The 14037-nt window shown below is 41.3% G+C and overlaps 1 protein-coding gene across 1 annotated transcript in view; it reads left to right on the top strand.

Annotated features, from left to right (window-relative positions):
* Positions 1-312: 312 nt before the first annotated feature.
* The window catches only part of SPTLC2 (serine palmitoyltransferase long chain base subunit 2), a 77235-nt gene continuing 63510 nt past the window's right edge, over positions 313-14037 (top strand). Inside the window, exons 1-2 of the mRNA XM_061367514.1 lie at positions 313-462; positions 12087-12281. Of these exons, the coding sequence (XP_061223498.1) occupies positions 331-462; positions 12087-12281 (327 nt within the window). The 5' untranslated portion in view covers positions 313-330. The remainder of the gene's footprint in view (positions 463-12086; positions 12282-14037) is intronic.

Below are 14037 nucleotides of genomic sequence, written 5' to 3'. Positions count from 1 at the left end.
ATCTCTGCCAAGCGATTGGACAACGTTCACCTTCTGGCTTCACCTTCCTCCGAACTTTCCGCTTTGCAATTGGACAAACCCCTTCCTTCATCCCACTCCCCTCCCACCTGATTGGCATGCGAGGCTCTCATTGGGCTCCGTCCTCTGGGCCCCGCCCTCTGTCCCTGGCGTCCGCCGCTAGCCTCGCACGCGCGCCTATGCGTCGTTACAGAGCCCATCCCTGAGCGTGACGTAGCTGCCGGTGATTGGGGCAGGCGGCAGCTCGCGCTTCCGGTGCGGTACGGAGCGGCCGGGCGGGGGTGGCGGAGCGGGCGCAGCGGAGCCGGCGGGATGGAGCGGCCCGGGCGGGCTGCGGTGGTGGCGGCGGAGGATGCACATCCCCGCGCTAACGGCTGCAGCGGCGCCGGCCACGGCACGCTCCGCAACGGCTACGTGCGCGGTCTTCCCGCTCCCGACACACAGGTATGCGTGCGCACGGGCGCCCTCCGCCTCACGGGTGGGGCCGGCACCTGGGAGGGTGTGTAGTTTCCTCGGGGGCTCCGGTGGCGGCAAGGCCTTGTGGGGCCGGCTGCGGTGCGGCCGCGGGCTGTCCTCGGCGCTTTCTTCCAGGCGCTGTCCCCTTGCTGCCTCGTCCCGCTGTGGGAGCCGGCAGTGCCCCGGCACGCCGGGGAGCAGCGGGAGCTTGCGGCTGCCCCCATTCGCCGAGGCAGCAGGCGGGCTCCGGGAAGCCACTGAGGCGCCGCTGTTGGGATGTTCGGTACAACTTTGCTGGCCGGTGGGATCGGGTTTGTGCCTTGTGGCCCTGCGGTGGGGAGAGAGGGCGGCGGGTAGCGCCTCGGTCACGGGCGTGCTGCGGCGGGTGTTTGTTCGTCAGGTTGGCCCTCGAGTCACTCTTGTGTCTTTACCACAAGACTTTCGGTTTTGTTGTCTAGCAGCAGAGCTTTAAACTTAAAGCTCGCTACAACATAATAGGTCTGTGCTTTCAAAGAAAAGGTTTTAGCAGTCCTTCACTATTGCTTTATTGTTGTAGGTGTGATGCACTGGACTACAAGTAGCCTTGTTAGGGACTTCCTTTTACAGAATAGTTAAAGCTTGATGTAGCACTTCCCATCTAGCTGTATTGTTACTTTGTGATGCAAGTGTTTGTCTGTGCTTTCAGACTTCTGTTTATTTCTCTGCAAAACACCAAAATTTTTTGCTACAGTGTAAGGAACATAATGGCTGTCATTAAGGCAAGCCTAACTGTATGGAATAAGTTGTGTTTCTTTGGACACCTAAAGCTGTTTGAGAAGAGCCTTCCTCCATGTCATCTGTCCTGTTGGTCCATGTTTTTCCAGTGTAGGTTTGTGCAGTCACTGTGTGAACCACATTGAGAACTGATGCAGGGTAAAACTAAACTTCCTTCCGGACCCACCAGCTGTGTTAAATATAACCCAGGACACTTGCCGCATTTCTCACTGGATGGATGCTTGTAGTCTTGCCCTGGCATTTGGGAAGTAATAGCACAGTGTTGGGAGTGAACAGATGGAGGAAGATGGTGCAGTACTTTGGCAGCAGTGTTACCTTGTACTGGCTTGGGGAGCTATGGCACTGGTAGTCTGGCGTTGCTGACTATAAAACCATAAGCATAAATCTTTGCACTAAGACCAGGCGTGGTGGTGGTGAGCATTCTTCTGCGAGTGGTGCTTCTTCCCTGTCCCTGTAGTGCTTTTAAAGAAGGAGGCCTGATTACCATTGTGCTTTTCTGCTTCTCAAGAACAGAGAAGTTGGGGTAGGGAAGTTCTTCCTCAAGGATTTTTTTCAGCTGTATCTGGAGAACATGGGAGATACAGCACATGAATAGCAAAGCCATCTATGTCAAACTGAGGAAGCTTAAAAATCTTGATGTTTTATGAGACATTCTAGTCAGTCAGTAGCTTGTGAGTAATACTATGCCCAAGTATGTGTTGGAAGCCTGAGGTGTTCGAGGTAACTATTTCTAAAGTGGGGAAAGGTTCATTGGCTTTTTGATAAGATTTCTTAGAACCACTTCTCAAAAGTGTAGCAGCATTGGTAAAGGATGGATGAAGAGTGTAAGAAAGTTTTGTGTCTTTCTGGCTTTGGTGTTTGGTGTTTGGTTTTTGGTTTGTTTTTTTTTTTTTTTTATCTTTCTGTATCTTGTTGGTCAAGCAGAAATTTATATTTAGGAGTCGTGCATTCATTTCACTATAATTTTATGTGGGCCAGATTGCTAACTTTCAAAATAAGGTTCTAAACATTAGAACCTGACTGGAAGAAGAGAGTGTTCAGGTGTATTTGCTAGCAAAGGTATAGTTGCTAGTGTATCACAGATTTGGCCATTTGATTAGCCTTTTGGCTTTTGAATTTTGGTTGTTGCTCCTTTGCATAGAAGGAAAACATGTTAATGCTTACCATGTGTTGAATGTATTTGTCTGTGTATGTACGTACCACATAACAACGCTTGAGAATCTGCAAGTGAAGTAATCAAGTACCAAAAAGGAGGGAGCTTTTCCTACTTTGGAGAATAAAAGAGAAAAGTAAAGGTGAGGAGGGGAAAAGGTGCTTTTGCAAGAAAGTCCTTGAGAGAAGTAGGAGGCAAGAATAGATCTAGATAAAATAAATATATTGGTGGGAAGAGGAGGGAAAAGAAAAAACATTGGTATAAAGAAGTGTTGCACTGGTAATTTATTTGGAAAAGCCTGGAGCTTGAGAGGATAGCTTAGAGACAGGTTATTACATCACTGTGCCCTCTGGTAGTGCTTGGTAGTGGAGGAATTTTTAACTGTGTGAAAAGAGGAGTCTGCCCCTACCTAGGATATCCCTGCTGTGGTTAGCTGAATAAGTTTTGAGGTTTTTTTGGGGGGGTAGCTGGGTTTGTGTTTTGTTTTGGGTTTTTTTTTACCCTAAATTGTCCTTATGACACAGATTTCAGGCTTTCCTTACAAATCGCTCTACAAAGACTGGTATTTAACATAGCACGAGCTCTTCACTGTTATTCCAGCATGAGCAGTAATCCATGTATGGGTTCAAAACTGGTTTAATATTTTGTGTAATACTGCACTATGTAGGATGAAAGCATGACATCTCGAAGGGTATTGTCATGGGGAAACGAGCACATCCAGGAGAAAGAAAGCAAGTCTACATAAAAGAACAGTGAAGTTACCTCTTCAGGTTCTGCGTGATTCTATTTTATATGTCTTTCTGGTCTGTTGGAGAGAACGTTGAGAGTTGGAGAGTTCAGTAGAAAAATGGTATTCAGGATCTATCAAGACACTTGGGAATAATAAAGAGTGCAAGAAAAATTGCTTTTTCTTTCTGCAATGCAATTTTAAACTGAAACGTATTTCTCTGTTGCAGTGCTTTGCTCTGAAGCAAATGGCTAATGGTTTTTTAATACTGCATCTGAAAAAAAATTCTTGCTAAAAATAGGGGAATTGGGGCATCTTTAATGGGACAAGGTGTACTTATTTTCCATGATAACTGATTGGAATCTACCTGTTATTGTGAATATGTGTTTAGTAATGTGGTTTTTTTGGACTTCTTAATTGAGCTTCTCAACTTACAATGGTTTTGTTATGCCTCTGGAAATTGAAGAAGAAATCATCTCAAACTGAAAAAAAAAAAATTGGAATATAGGTTTTAGATATCAAGTTCTTAATTTCTGTTGTGTGTGGTATTTCCCAGCCGGATAACAAATTTTAGTTTCTTTCATGTTTCTAGAAAGTCTACAAATGCCATACTGTAGCAATCTCGATACCTTATTGCATTTATGCCTTTTGTAAATGTCTAATACTACTTCCTCAGGAAGACAAGGAATAGTTTGGTTGAAGAGATTGGGAGGACTGTGGGATTTGCATTCCTTTAAAACTGTCACAAATCCTCCATTCTTACAGCTATTAAAGCAGGCAGTGTAGATTTGTAATTTTTTTCAGGTTTTTTTAGTGTGTACATACTAAAACCAGCTTGTGCGGTCCTGTGATTTGTGATTGGGTTTTTAGAGAGAGTGCAATCCTGATGTTTGTAGGCTCATCTCGTGAGATACATCATGATGCATGGAAGTGATGGTTTCATCTTGATTTTATAGATGCTTTTGCTGGAGTTAAGGTTAGTATAGTTTCTTTGGGAGAGCATAATTATAATGATGACTGCAACAAAAACTGGAAGCTTTTCTTGTTATAGTGAGTTAGTGGTAGCAGTGATGTGAATAAGCCTGTGTTTCGGGTAAAGTTTGGGATGAGATAAAGATGTTAAATAACATTAAGAACAGAATTGTTTTGGTTTTGTGTTTTTTTTTTTTTCCCACATCTGTGTGCAAAATTAAAATGCAAATATTTCTGCTAAAAAGAAATAACAATTTATCCCAAAGAACTGAATCTCATGAACTTATCCATGAAGAAGTGATCTTTCTCACTTTACTCAGCATTTGTGAGGCTGCATCTTGCATATCATGTCCAGTTTTGAGATCACCAGAAAGATGCTGACATAGCCATGTGAATCTGTGACTCCAGCAGGGATCCGAAGCAAAAGGTGGACTGAGCAGATCTGAGTTTGTTCGACCTTAGGAAGAGAAGGCTCAGCTAGCTGGCTGGAGCCAGACTTTTGGAAGTGTGTGGCAATAGCATAAGAAGCAGCAGGTATAATTTGGAAGAATGGAAAATTTTACTTACTTACAGGGAAAATGTCTTCTGTGAGAGTGGTAAAATAGTGGAAGAGGTTGTGTCCCGGGTTCAGCTGTAACAGAGAAGTTGTGCAACTTCCATCCTTGGAGGAGGTCAAGACTAGATGAGATACGTCTGTCAGCAGCCTGCTGTAATTAGACTTGCTTTGACCTGTGAGTTGGAGGCATTGACCAATGGAGTCCCCTTCCAACCCTGGTTATTCCATGGTTACGGAGATTAACTTGTGGATTGCAGGAGGGTTTGCCCATGTGTAGACATTGGCATTTAATTCCCAAACCTACATAAAAATGTGTGCCTTGAGGCTTGCAGCATGTACTCTGAGGCTTGCATCAGACCTGAGGAAAGAAATTATTACTTTGTGCCTCTTGCTTGGCTTTTTGATTACTGACACAGTAAACACAGTCAATGTAAAACTGAAGTGAGCAGAAAATTGGCTGACCTGGAAAGACTGGTCTCTGACAGATGTTTTAATTTATAAAACTCTTATTTCTGAAACTGTGTACCTGTACATGAAGATACTTTTCTAATACTAAATTCCATTATAAAAGACTATAAGCCTTTTTGGAAAAAATAGCTGCACAACTTTTTTTTATTTTTTTCCCTAGGTGAATATTTGAGACCATAGTATTAGATTAGTAGATGTAGTGCCAGCGAGTGTTTGTATATCTATACCACTATGCAAAGAAACATCCATGGTAGTTGCTGACATGACTAGCTTCTCTTAGGTTTGGTTATGTGCTACTGAGAAGTCAGTTTGGCTAAAGTGTGAAAATCTTTCACTAGTATTGGGACTGCCATTTCAAGTTTAACTGCTGATAAGCCTTAAATGCTATAGTTGTTATAAATGTATGCAAGTTCACTTTTTGTTATTATAACTACTTGAATGGTAGGTCATATTGTATTTTCCTGTCTTAATCATATAGCAGAAATGTTTTCCTAAATGTCATGCTTTCAGTTTGTTGGGGCTGGGGGGAGCTTAATTATCTGTTGACTTCTGTTTATCTTGGAGGAACATAAAACATTGGCCCAGCTTCAGTGAGGTAAAAAATAAAAAAAGGTTTGTTTTGTTTTTTTTTTTTCCCTTTTAATTCATTAGGAAAGCACTCCTAGAAAAATAACCGTAATAACCAAAATAATTTCCCAGGGAAGTGGTGAAATCACCATCTGTGGAGGTGTTCAAAGAATGTGGAGATGAGGCACTTAGTGACATGTTTGAGTGGTGGACTTTGCAGTCCTGGGGTAAAGGTTGGACTTGATGATCTTAAAGGTCTTTTCCAACCTGCTTGATTCTATGATTTTTCGTTTAAAAGTATAGTCTTGAAGAATACTTAAGAGTTGACAAAGCAAGAGTTGAAAAGTTTAGAAAGTAATAGGACTTAATGTCTGTAAAAATAAATGAGAGCAAATTCTAAAGTATATTAGGAATGCTTTCAGAGGTATAAAGCCTAGAAATTTACTTGTTAGTGAACCACTAAAGACTTAAGCTGCATTTGGAAATCTTACTGTGAAACACATTTAGTAGCTAAGTGTACAGTTAAGGAATTCTCTGTCAAAACGTTGTACACCTAAAAGCTACTGAATGTGCTAGATAAAGTAACATTGGGTTTAAGGTAGCTTAAGGTAAACTGACAGAAAAAACTATATTCTCAATAGGATTCAAATTGTCAGCCATATGTAGTAAACCCAGCCTTACGGCATCATTCACTTGATAAAGAAAAAAACCCCAAACCTAACCAACAACAACAAAATAAAAAAGGGCACAAACCCCCCCCAACCAACAAAAAACCCACAACAACAAACCCCAAACAACACTTAAACATTATGAAGATTTCCCGTTTTTGTGTAGGTGTAGCATCTTAACAAAGGAAGACATAATTTGTTGGGAGCTATTAGTTGCAAATTGAAATATTTGACAGTGCCTGTCAACAAGAGCAAATGTGTAAATAGGAATACACTCCAGTGTTGAAGTCTGGTTTGTAAAACAAGTTTACCCTTTTATAGGGAAAGAAAAAAAAAAAAAGCTTAAACTGTGATTCAGATCATTTCATTCCAATTTTGGCACTAACTACTTGATCCTTTTACCCATGCAGCAGTCTAAGATCTGAAGTTTAAGAGCAAAGCAGTACAAGTGAAAGGGGTGGAGGTGACAGTAACATTACCACAGAATAACCTAGCAGCTTAGAGCAGTTGCCTGTGTGGAGTTTTCACTGCTGTAGTTTCTGTAGTGCTGATTCCTGTCATCCTTTAGAGTAAATGTGACCAGTTTTGAGAGTGGAGGCGTATCCTAGAGCAGAGGTATGTTCTGTGTTTTTCCATTTTATTCCATATAGTTGGCAGGAATCTTCAATGAAAACAAGCAGCTCATGGAAGTGGTCTTCCACGTTGCCTTTCTTTTGTTGTTGTTGTTTGTTGTTTTTTTTTTTTTAAGCTACAATTTTTTAACAAGCATTTAGCAAGGTTGTACTTAACTTAAATTATCCTTTCAAGGTGTTTACCTGAAGTCTGCCCAGTTAATCTTACTTTGTTCTTTCTGGCAGCATGAAATGAAACAACCTCTTTAATACACAGTGTTAGGGTTTTACTGTGGTAGCACCATAATCAGTTCCTACTGTGCACTGCGTGTAGAACTTGTAGCATCTTCTCTCCTTAAAGTATATGCCTACCATGCAAGGTATGTACCCAGATGCCTGTGATAAATCCTGTGTGTTGCCTACAGCAGCATCTGCAAATGTTCCTGTGTTCAAGCATGGCTTCTGTCTTCTCACAAAACGTCACCCTCTCTAATGATTTGGAAGTTAAGCATGGTTCCTTCAGTCTGAGAGTGTTTGGCTTCTTGCGTGCTCCTTTGCATCTACCAATTTCAACCATGATGACTTTGTTTAGGATGAGTTCTTACACAAGTTGTCTGCTGACACAGGTACAGCAAATATACTGAAACCTCTTTTTCCTATTGGTTTTGAGAAATAAGTTTTTAAACGTAACAAAGTGAGTTCAGACTAATGCCAGTCTCATACATGACCTGTTTTGTGTGCTGGCAGTGAAAGCAATACTAAAATCTGTACCAGTTTGCTGATTTCCTTTTACCTTCTTTATAACTTTATGACAGGGTGAGGTATGGTGGTCCTTCTATGAAAATCCTACTGTCCAAATTTAGAAAATGGAAAATGATGAAGGGTACTAGGAAAAGCAAATTTACTGCTGACTGTTGTTTATCAACTGCAATAACTGTAGGGTACTGGAGGTTGTAATCAATAAAGCATGCAGTTGAATATATTCTGGTGTGAGTTTATCTCAGTGGGGTGGCTTAAATGAGAGCTACTTTTGTTTAGGTTACACTATTCTGTCCCTAATTTTGGATGACCTTTAACTATGCTAAGGTAATTGCAAAAGGGGTATTATGTGAGATACTTTCTCTCTATGTCATTAAAGAATTTGAATAACGGGATAGACAGGAATCTTTTCTGTCTGTGGAGGCTTATTCTGATAGTACCAGACCTTCAGACACTGCACTGGAGGCCAATGTGGCCTTTAAAGCATAACTTTGTGCGGTAGCTGGGCAAGAACATCAGGTTGGGTGTGCTTGTGCCACATGTGCGCACATCACAGTCCTGTCCTCTACCTGTTGTAGACATGCTGTCGTGCTACTTTAAACGCTTCTGATTTGCAGGGTGAACTAAATCTGAAGCCAGTTTTATAACGTATTGTCTTCTGAATTGGAACTGTCTGTTACCAATTAGAGAGCTGACTGTAATCAGACACCCTAATGTGTTCTACATAAACCAGTGCAATCCTTTCTACCTGTAGCTCTATGCTGCTGCTGCTCAGTAACTCTCAAAATACTATTCGATGTGACTTCTCTTCCTCAAGAGATTGGCCCAACACAGGTGTTAGGTATGGCTGATGCAGAATGCTATCTCTTTGCTGCCTTCTCTAACCAGCTGGGTGGTGCTTTCTGATTTTTCTCCTGCAGTTGATTATATTAATGTGATAATGCTCTTTTGTGTACAAGTGGACAAGGCAGTACAGGAGAGAGAAGCAGGTGAACTTACTCCTGCTTTTTTGAAGCACACGCTTAGGTAAACTCTTAACTTTTCTTTATAGTCTCCACTTAGATACGCAGTATGTTCTACTCCAAAGGTCATGGCTTACTTTATTGTGAGGCTTGTTGAAACCATAAAAGTCTTAATCTTGCATGCTTCTTCCCCACCCTCCAGAAAAAGAAATGAATCACGAAGCTTTAGCCACCTTCTTTCTTGATCTCTGGAATTGAACTTGCTGCTCCTTGGCAGCAGCCTTGGCGCTCATAGCGTGTAAGCCTTCATTTGAAGGCTAGTGTGCAGATTCATAAAGCATTATTGGAAAAACCAACTGGCTTGTATATAAAATGTGGCTATTACAATCAATTGTAGAGTATTTGTAATCATTGTATCCTTTACGAAAAGTCTGTGGAATTGCATTCAGATTATTTCTTTAACATTTAATTCAGATGGGATAGCGTAGAAGTTTCTCAGCTTTTGTCATGGTAGCTGACATGAGAGCATAAGGATGTATAAATGCATTCATAGAATGACACTGGGAGGTGAAATTGGTTAGAGTATGCATTGGGTCGATACAAGTATTCCCAAAAGGGCCGTTCTCAGTGAAATGGTTTTGACCATGTGGGGTAACTGGTTTAGTTTTAACATTTGTCACAAGCAGAGGCAACTCTAAAGACCTGGAAAAACTTGGTATACTTCTGATTAAAATTGTTTATAGGTTGGGGCTTAGTTGGGGTTTTGTGTGGATATTTGTTTGTTGGTTGTTTTTTTCCCAGTAGCTATTTTTTGGTGTTAGGAAGCCTCAGATACACCCTCAGGATGTAGCCTTTCATCTCTTCTAGACAAACTGCCAGTTACATGGGAAAGACATTAAAACCTTTGATGTGACCTCTATTTATTAGATGCTAGGTAATTTGTTAAGTAGTCACTACCAGTTTTCTGTTGCTACTAATCGGCTACTAGTAGACACCACAAGTAGCAGATGTGGTGCATGCCTGCTCCTGAATAGCTGCTATTCAAAGCCTGGTCTGTCAGTGTGAGGACACCAAATTCAGCTTTTAATTCATCAAGCTGAAATTGTTGTAAGAGGAGCTTTGGTGCATGATCTTTCTTAGATCTGGATGTAATGAAATTCTATGGTTTCATGAATTGGAAACCTAATAATACAGTTAAGCAATCCTGAGAGTAATAAAGAGAAAGCTTTCATGGCTTTTCCTCTGCAGCATTGGCTCACTGAGTCTGTTGATTGTCATGTTGCTGCTGCCCCTCCTCTCTACCCAACAGCTGCTGGCTCTTGCTTGCTGAGATCTGTTGAACAAGTTTGCGAAACAGCGCTGTAAAGACTGTTGGGGTCTAATAAATAACCTTCTGCAAACTATTATGTTTCCAACCTAGATCAGTTCAGCATTGGAGCGATGCTGTGCTGAAAATCTGATTAGCCTTAGTTGTGCAAGCCAGAAGGTGATGCAGATGAATCAGAGTGGGAATATGGCAGGAGCAGTTCCTTTGACTGGCAGTGTTCCTGAAGAAGACAGTGTATGAACCTGTAGCCTGTGTTAAAGCTTTAGATTGTCATCATCTGAGCTGCAGTGTGGTAAGCAAGTGTTCTACACGTGTTCCAAAGCATGGTAGTTTTTTAACTTAGGCCACCACTGCACACTGTGTTTTAAAAACTGCTTCAGCATTAAAACTGGTTCCAACATGCTGCAAGTTAGTTATCTGCATTTGGGCTAAATGCTGCTGCCAGTAAAAAAGAAGTTCCTACTGTGTCTTCGCTGTTTAGTTTCCACACTTGGAGCAATTCTGACCAATTGACCAAATCCCCAGGGACCAAATTGAGGATTTGCTCTGGTTAAAACTTGATTTGAATGTCTGTACTGGCAAAGGGAGGAGGTAGAAATAAGTATCAGTAGAGGAATGTGCTGGTGCATACTCGGTGACTATGTAGCTATAGCATATTTGTGTCCTAAGAGAAGATCCTTGCTTCTGAAAAATTACTTTCAAGGTATTAATGCTAGGCTTGAAATACAGACTTGCTCCAGCATATGAGCAGGTGTCACTTTCTAGATAACAGTGTTTGGTGAGGCCAAAAAGTATGTGTGCCTTTATTGATTCATCAGCTGTTACAAAAGTTAGGACAATGTTGGCTTCTTTTCCAGCATGATAGTATGAGTGGCATAGGTGAATAACTGGGTTTGTCTATCTGCTGGCCCCCACTCCTCATTAATTATGTGCTGTTGTCCTTTTTTGACGTATTTGGGATTAAAATGCTTTCCTGTGTGTTGATGTTTCTTTGATTAGTATATTCTTTAAAATACATTTCTTGGATCTATATTTATTTGGTGCTACAGATAGGGGTGAAGTCAAAGACTCTGTTCTTTTACATGTACCTAGCTATTCTATCAGAATTAGCTATTCCGTAACTTGCTCAACAATACAGAATAACATTTGCATCTAATGGCTGGGTTTCTATGTTTCGATACATTGATCTTTAACTTAATTCTTGTAGACAAAACAGTGATGTTTTTTCCCCAGTGTTATGTTGAGTGAGCCCTTGCCTTGTAGCTGTGAGGTTTTTCTGTAGTAGTCACAAATATTGTGTATCACAGTAACTGTACTTGAGATGGCCATGCACATGTATTGTACAACTAATCAAACTCTTCTTTTTGCATACCAAATGATGGTATGCAAGTTGTAAGATGACTTTTAGTCTGGATTTTATGCAGAAAGCTTTGCATTGTTCTATGTGCTGACTTACATGCAATGTTGACTGTTTATACAATGCCTTTTTTGTCTGGTGTCATATCCTCCTCATGGATGAGTACAGTGTTTACGTCACTATCTTTAGGTGAACAGTTATAGAGACACACAGTTTATGCTTGTTTACTTAGAGTAATACAGGCTTACAAAGTTGAGCCTATTTTGCTATTCTCCAGTTATTTTTCAGTTCTCATAATGCTTAAAATACATTGCTTCGATTAATAACACTATTCATTTCTGTTTTGTTTTTTCCCTGTAGTGAGCCTGGGAACCCTCACTGTTCTGTTAGTTATGCCTACCTAATTTTTGATGAAGGGGAAGGCAGGGGTTTTTATTTTGGTTGACCTGGATATAAGCAGTGCTCTCTGTGTACCCTTGCAAGCTAAAGAAGAGATGTTAAATGGTACTAAGTTGGTAACTGTGACTCTGGTTATGTCAACACCTTAGCTGCCTATGGAAACAGACAGTGTTTATCAGTCAGGCCTAACTGTAGCTGAGAGTATTTCGAGTACTTGTAGCTGATTGGAAGGCCAGGGGCTGCTCTGAATGTCTATATGTCTTTTCCTGAATGGATATCTCACAACAGCCTCTCTTTAATTTTTTACTACAGGTGAATCATATTGTGCACAATGGAGGATTATACAAAAGGCCTTTCAATGAAGCTTTTGAAGAAACACCAATGCTGGTTGCTGTGCTGACCTACGTAGGCTATGGTGTTCTCACTCTTTTTGGGTATCTGCGAGATTTCATGCGGCAGTGGAAGATTGAGAAGTGTCAAAATGCAACAGAAAGAGAAGAACAAAAGGTAACCACTTGGAAATGATGTGGCTGAGGCTGTATCTTGAGCATTTCTTTGGGGAGCGGTGTTGTTCAAAGTTTTTTGCTGTTTTCCTTGTCTTTTTAATGCCCTGAATACTATGCTAGCACTGCTGTCATTAAACAAAATAGTGTTTCTTTTAGTTGGATTATTTTTTGACAGAGCAGTTCCCTCACCTGGTTCACTGCAAAGCTGCTTGAACAGTTATATCAACATGCTGAGAGATGCCCCAATTGCAGAAACAAGGGTTTGGGGAAAAGAGACTGCATATACCAGCATCAGCAGATAAAGAAAAGGCTTACCTAAGCATCTGGTTTGTGTTTGACAGCAGCAGGAGGTTTTCTGATGCTGTTCTGGTGGCTGTGTTTTGATTTGGAAATATGCTATTAATTCTCTGTAGCCTAAGCAGTTACAAAGAAAAGCTTGTGGATGAGAACCCGAGCACAAGCTGGATGACTTCAAATTCATCTGGAGTCCAGAACACTAGCAGGTTAGCTGGTGAGTAATCTGAGGTGCTGACTCCTCACTCACTGATACCAGTTAAAAAAAAATCATTCATAAAAAGACCTCTTCACAAAAGCTTCTGTCACGAGATGAAAAGTCTTGCCTTCTTCAACAGTTAATCTGGAACAGATAATACTAATTTTGAGTAGCTGTAAAATAGTTTTAAAGGCCTTTATTACCCACAGGAATTAATTATTGTTAAGAAAGATACTGTTTAAACTTGCAGTTTGCAAGCTATTTCCTGTAAACTCTTGATGTGACCTCTCCTAGCACTGTATGAATACCAGTGAGCTTTGTTCCAAAGGTGAAGTGGCTTACTCTTGCTGACCAGGGTTCTGTTTTTCTCTACTGTTTTGGGGAGCCAGTCCTGCTTCTAAAATGTTAAGGGAGGTTGTTTTCCTCTTGCTGGTTTCTGTTTCTCTGTGCAGCCACACAAGCAGTTGGCTGGCAGAAAGTAGCGGGGTGTGAGAAGGACATCTCACTAATGCAAACAAAAAATCTGGAGCCGGGGGTGGGAGTGGGAGTGGCAGAAAAAAAAGGAAGCCTTGAAAGCCCTTTATTGGAAGCAGCACCGGGGTAAACTACATGTCATTTTAACAGTAGATTAGCTAAGATACAGTAAACTATCCAGTGCCTAAAATTACTTCACAGTAGCTTCTCTTGGTGCACATCGTGAGGTAGAATTAAACTGATTAATTGTAAGGTACTTAATATAAAAATGGAAGCATAGAATTATAGAATAGTTAGGGTTGGAAAGGACCTTAAGATCATCTAGTTCCAACCCCCCTGTCATGAGCAGGGACACCTCACACTAAACGATACCACCCAAGGCTCTATCCAACCTAGCCTTGAACACCGCCAGGGATGGAGCATTCACAACTTCCCTGGACAACCCATTCCTGTGCCTCACCACCATTACAGTAAAGAATTCCTTCCTTACATCCAATCTAAACTTCCCCTGTTTAAGTTTTAACCTGTTACCCCTTGTCCTATCACTACAGTCCCTAAAGAGGAGTCCCTCCCCAGCATCCCTGTAGGCCCCCTTCAGATACTGGAAGGCTGCTATGAGGTCTCCATGCAGCCTTCTCTTCTCCAGGGTGAACATCCACAACTTTCTCAGCCTATCTTCATATGGGAGGTGCTCCAGTCCCCTGATCATCCTCGTGACCCTCCTCTGGAGTTGTTCCCACAGTTCCGTGTCCTTTTTATGTTGAGGACACCAGAACTGCACACAATACTC

Source organism: Neopsephotus bourkii, unplaced genomic scaffold (assembly GCF_033783945.1).
Source record: "Neopsephotus bourkii isolate Nb327-2 ecotype Australia unplaced genomic scaffold, CSIRO-AGI_Nbou_v1 NB_1376, whole genome shotgun sequence".
NCBI lineage: Eukaryota > Metazoa > Chordata > Aves > Psittaciformes > Psittacidae > Neopsephotus > Neopsephotus bourkii.
Note: the sequence above shows the minus strand (reverse complement) of the source record. Positions and strands in the feature narration are given on the sequence as shown.